Genomic DNA, 6117 nt, shown 5'->3' on the forward strand with positions numbered 1-6117 from the left:
AAAAAAAAAAAAAAAAAAGTTTGCAAACGTAAAAATGTTTCTTGTTAGCAAAAAAAAGTTTTTGAAAGCAAATATTAAATATTTTATTTGCAACACTTTACATTTTGTTTGCAAGTGAGAAAATTTTAATCTCAAAATTGTGTCTTTTGCTTGCAATATGGTGGCACAAAAATCACTCCATAGAATTTAACCCTTCAACACCTTCACAAGCTGTAACTTTTCAACTGTTAACACGATCAACGTAATTCCAGCAGATTCTGAAGGAAAAAAATTATAAAAATATCATAATTATAAAGTTAGAGAAAATCAAAGGACATAAAAACTGGGGCTCTGGTGTAAAAGGGTTAAAAGTTTAAATATCAGGATCTTAATCTCTTCATTTTCCAACCAAACTGAGATTTGAATCTGCTTTATATTCCCAGATGGAGAGATTACCTCCAAGCCCATGGTGTTGTTCCTGGGACCCTGGAGTGTAGGAAAGTCCTCCATGATTAATTACCTCCTGGGCTTGCATGACAGCCCCTATCAGCTCTATACAGGTAAGATAAACTATTTTTTTGCCCTCATATTTTGAAATCTTCTTTAGAAAACTAAAAAAAGCATTACCGACATGTTGCTTCTCTTTTTGATGTTCATTCTTCGTGTTGTGTAGGAGCTGAGCCTACTACCTCTGAGTTTACTGTTATCATGCACGGGGAGAAGATCCGCTCCGTTGAGGGAATTGTCATGGCGGCGGACAGCTCCCGCTCCTTCTCCCCCCTGGAGAAATTCGGCCAAAACTTCTTGGAAAAGCTGATTGGCATTGAGATGCCCCACAAGCTGCTGGAGCGTGTGACGTTTGTGGACACGCCGGGAATCATTGAGAACCGCAAGCAGCAGGAACGAGGTTTGAGACGAAGATTCAGCAGGCTGCAGATGGGTAAAAAAATCAAATCAAAGTGACGACTCTGTGTTTCCACAGGATACCCCTTCAACGATGTTTGCCAGTGGTTCATTGACCGCGCCGACCTGATCTTCGTGGTGTTTGACCCCACAAAGCTGGACGTGGGGCTGGAGTTGGAGATGCTCTTCAAGCAGCTCAAGGGGCGAGAGTCACAGATCCGCATCATCCTCAACAAGGCGGATAATCTGGCCACCCAAGACCTGATGAGAGTTTACGGGGCGCTCTTTTGGAGCTTAGCTCCTCTCATCAACGTGACAGAACCCCCCCGGGTTTACGTCAGCTCCTTCTGGCCCTACGATTACGCACCTGACACCAGCAGGGAGCTCTTCAAGCGAGAAGAGATCTCCCTCCTGGAAGACCTCAACCAGGTGATCGAGAACCGGATGGAGAACAAGATCGCCTTCATCCGCCAGCACGGCATCCGCGTGCGCATCCATGGCCTGCTGGTCGACCGCTACGTCCAGACCTTTAAAGAGAAGATGAGTTTCTTCAGCGACCCCGAGCTGGTCTTCCAGGAGATCGTGGACGACCCGGACAAATTCTACATTTTCAAATCCATACTAGCCAAGACCAACGTCAGCAAGTTTGACCTCCCCAACCGGGATGCTTACCGTGACTTCTTTGGCATCAACCCCATCGCCAACTTCAAGCCCCTGTCTGCTCAGTGCTCCTACATCGGAGGCTGCCTGTTGGATAAGATAGAGAAAGCCATCACCACAGAGCTTCCTGCTCTCCTGAGCAGCATTAACTCTGGCAAGCAGCCGGGCCTGTCATCCTGCGAGGCCACCGGCTGCGGGGAAAAGCCAAAGAATCGTTACAGAAAGAACTGAGGAGCAGAGCGAAACGAGTGGAGGAAAGGGCGGAAACAGAAAAAAAGGGTTTGAAGATGGGTTTGGCAGAAGCCATCCCCGCTTTTGTCAGAATGCTTGTATTGTTGAGGAGAAAAGATCAACGATTAGTTTGTATGTTTGTTTGTTTTTCCCCTCAGGAGAAAAGAAAAAAAATGGGATGGTGCATTTGGGGACTGTGGGAATAATGGAGATCGAGGGGAGGATTTGATAAGGCAGCTTAAGGACACAAGTGCTGATGAAATAGGAGTTCTGTTAAGCCACACACTCTCCTTTCCCCCTGTTTGCTCGATCACTTTGGACTGTCTGGGACTGTGAATTTGAGGGTTAGTGACTTGAAGACGAGCGTGGCAAAAAAAAAAAACGAAATAAAACAGTCAATTCTAAGACTGAAAACATTGAAATGCCTGCTCCCTTGCATGTGAATAAAACAGGAAGTTAAACAGTTGTTGTAAAAATAAAAGAATTGCATTACAGCAGGCCAATTCCACGAGCTTCCTGAAGCTGTTCCTGCAGCTGTCTCTTTGTGGGTGCTATACAAAAGCTTGTGTATTGGGCTGATCATCCAATCAATTTTGCTTTTTATTTTATTTTATTTTATTTTTTTCTCATTTTTGCATGTTAAATATCACACCAGATGCATGTCTATTTATTTTAAAAACACAAACATTTCCCTTTTCCAGTCTGTCAATGCTTCCATGTAACAAATGAGACCTTTATTCTCTGGGCTTTTAATGTCTGTCAGTCTGGGTTGTTGACAACCTATGAAACAAGCAGAGGTTAGAGTTTAAAGGTCAAAAGCTATTAGTTCTTCACTTCTTAACTGTTCGTTTGTTTAAGTCTATAAATTTGCCAGGTTTTGGCAGAAAATCAATGCTGTCTTTTTTTCCCCATTCAGACATCTCCAACTCTTTATTTTTTTTTTCAGCGTCCATGAAGGAAGCAGAGACTGATGCATCTTTGTTCCAGCAGAATCCATTAATTCTGCCTTTTCTCCTGCAGGCTAGAAAGACACGTATTGATTTTTAGGCTGTGTAAAGTTCTATATGGGCACTAAAGGGTAGGTGAACAAAAAAAAGAGAATCCTGTACTTTGAAATATCCCTGTAAGACTGTGGCTGAGGTAATAAACTCAGGAGTAATAAACTACTGCAAAATCTGACCCTGCAAGTGCACAGATGGAGTGTGATACTATGGAGCTACAAGTGCTCTTGCAGACAAGAAATGAGTAGCTTCAAAAATTCAATTGCTTCTAGGATCCTGCTTCTTTTTATGCAATTTCCTTTAAAAATAATTCAATTATTAGATCATTTTTTGTCAAGATTCTCAAACAAACAAGAAGCTGCACACAGAAAAATGAACAAACTAACACATGATTAAGTTTTTACCCATCAGCCATCTTGATCTGGATTGAAGGACAGAAATATAATGAGCAACCATCCCAAAGCAAGCTTCTCTTTTCTTCTCTTCTCGTTTGTGGCACACTGCAGATACACACATTGTCCACTAGAGGGAGTTGTGCAAAGAATTAGCTCCAAATCTAAATCATTTAGCTTGTAAAACGCACAAGCTTAATTAATTATGTGTAAAAATTGATGTTGGATACTGGATGTGCTAAAATATTAGGCTATTTTTAAATGTTGGAATAAATTGCTAATTAACCTAATTTTTGGACTCTTGATTAATAAAAAATAAAGATGTCAGCTGGACGCTGAAGATCTGTGATTTTTCTCCCAAAAAATGACTCAGAAACCAAAAGCTAGATAAAATCGCTCACATGCAGAAACATGATAATAAAGCATCTTTATCTGCGCACCATACATGCAGAAACATGTAAAGTGCTTTTGATTGCAACATCTTACATGTAGAAACAAACAAGACTGTTGCTGTCTTTTTTTCCCCTGGAGTTGATCTCTGAGAACCAAGTGGCACAATTCTGCTGTAGGAAGCCTGTTTATGCTTTATATCTGCAATGCACCTGCAATTTGTCGTGACTTGAAGTTGGGGGGTGTGTGAGGTGAAGGCTGGGAGGGGGAGAGAGCATGTTGGAAATTGCTTTTGAGAACAGTGCAGCAGATTTTCAGGCATTTTCATTTGAGATGCTACAATTTCTGTGAAGTGATGCATTCAGGCAAAGATTGTGATGTGAAGAGGTGATTTAACTCTTTTGAAAGTTTTTATTTTATTAATGAAAATGATAGTGTAAGGGATAAAAGCATATTTAAAAGGGTTAAGACTTTTTGTAACATTTTCAGACAACCTTTGGTGTTATTTTGAAAAAACAAAATAATTATATTTCATTTATTGAAATGGTAGATTTACATGAAATTTAACCAAAATACTCACTCCAAAATGTATATATTTTGGGCTTAATGCTTAAGTTTTGTAGATCACAAACTTTTCTTTAAGCACTTTTTCTCCAAAAAGATGCATTTTAAACTGATTACCAATTAAGAAGTGTGTCTTTGACTGAACATTTACCTGCTCCTGCACTGTCTTGCCTGACATGTCTGGGTTGGGCTCCAATAGACCCTTGTGACCTTAAAAAAGAAGAATTGCATGACTGAACATGCACCCAATGCATTTTTTTGTTGTAGACAACTCTTGGGATAATGGCAGTGAAAGATTGCATGAACCTTTAAAGAAAAAAAGAGAAGAAAAATGCCTTTCCATGACCCAGCCAAAGCAAATAACACTCCCCATTAAGCAGAGATGTCACAATCCAGGCCAACCACGAAAGAAAAACGTCCCGAGAGAAAAAACGGAGTTCACTATGAGGTGAAAACTGAATGTGGACAGAAAGGTTGCTGGACAAAAACATAAAAACTGAACCACTTCTGGTACCATTTATGGGTAAGTATTAAAAAAGATTGAAATGTCTGATGCTTCCAAGCAGACAAAACTGTAAAAATGATTAAGATAATCTGATGATACAGGCGTGCATGACTCCCAGTGGCACCTTTCTAATGTTTATTGATTAAACAGGGAAGTGAAGCAGCATGAAATGAATCCTGAAATGTAGGCCCACACAACGTCTTCTCATATTCACCAAGTTGAGCAGAGCTGACGGGATAATCTGAAGGGGAAATGTGGACAACAACCCAAAATAATCAGCCAAATTGTCATTAAAACACTAGTTTTTAAATATCTGAGCATAAAAGGCAGATATTTTATCTTTTGTGTCATACTTGGAAGAACCTTTTGCAGCCACACCGTGTACCTCTTTCTATCTATTGTTTCTCATGAGATACCTATGAAAAATTCACATCACTCAAAAAAATATGCTCAGCTGAAGGTAGGCATTCAATAAACAGCAAATTACCTTAATTATGCTAAAGTGTTGTTGCAACAATGCTTTAAATTAAAATAGGCCACATCCTGCAAATTGTGTAACAAGTAAATAAATGAATGAATAAATAAGTAATAAAAACCCTCAGAAACAAAGAAGAAATGTTCAATTTGCTGCTTTTACAAATACATATTTTTTAGCTCTTCCTGCATTATTTAAATATGTTAATCAATGGGAGACACTGATGTTCAGGTTAAGTGAGAGAACATTTTAAAAAATATTTTTAAAATATTAGAAGGCGTTTATATACTTTTACTCTTTTCACAAAGAATGACCAAAGAGTCATTTTGAACAAAAGCAGAAATGCAAATAAGGAGAAATAATAAAACAGTCCAAGAGAAAAGGAAAATCAAAAAATAAGGACAAATTAGAGCAGACATTGTTGAAAATAAGCTTGTATAGATTTAGTCAGAGGCACTTTTTCTTTGTTACAAGGTGCGTGACTACAAGTATTCTCTTCTGATTAGATTCTGTGTGTTTTTTTTTTATCGTTGCAATAAAGATAGTATTAGAAGCATTAATTTCAGGATTTGCTGTAATATTCAGTAGATATTGGCAGATAATTGCATAAAAAGTACTATTAGTATCAGTTGATCTAAAAAAATAAATGTTAGTGTGTGAGGAAGGATAGTAGAGTATTACTTTACTTAGGAATATTCAGTACAGGCAATATATATGTTGGAAACATTAGGATACAAATCTAATATTGTACATCTCTATTTCTACACCTCAGTGAAAAGTATATTTTTTTCTTTACTTTACCTCTAGTAATTTTTCTTTTTTACATTTTTTGGATAATTTTTTTCTGCTGTTATGATCAAGTAATGCTACTCTTACATGGGAACCTTTTTGAGGATATTCTACTCTCCTCTGTTTAATTGTTTTCCTGTACTTCCTGCCTGAGCACTTTTTGTCACCTTGTTGCATATATAGAGGTGACTGTGTGACACGCAGTTTATCGCCCGTTTTGTTGTTAAA

General features: G+C 38.5%; 1 protein-coding gene across 2 annotated transcripts in view; it reads left to right on the plus strand.

The window, feature by feature from the left end:
• srl (sarcalumenin) overlaps nucleotides 1-2952 on the plus strand; it is an 11398-nt gene extending 8446 nt beyond the window's left edge. For both annotated transcript variants that reach the window (XM_024271372.1, XM_024271373.2), the window contains 3 exons: nucleotides 423-539; nucleotides 653-886; nucleotides 962-2952. In XM_024271372.1, coding sequence (XP_024127140.1) covers nucleotides 423-539; nucleotides 653-886; nucleotides 962-1773 — 1163 coding nt within the window. In that variant the 3' untranslated portion in view covers nucleotides 1774-2952. The remainder of the gene's footprint in view (nucleotides 1-422; nucleotides 540-652; nucleotides 887-961) is intronic.
• The last annotated feature ends 3165 nt before the right edge of the window (nucleotides 2953-6117 follow it).

The sequence above is a fragment of the Oryzias melastigma genome, linkage group LG8, assembly GCF_002922805.2.
Source record: "Oryzias melastigma strain HK-1 linkage group LG8, ASM292280v2, whole genome shotgun sequence".
Taxonomy (NCBI): Eukaryota; Metazoa; Chordata; class Actinopteri; order Beloniformes; family Adrianichthyidae; genus Oryzias; species Oryzias melastigma.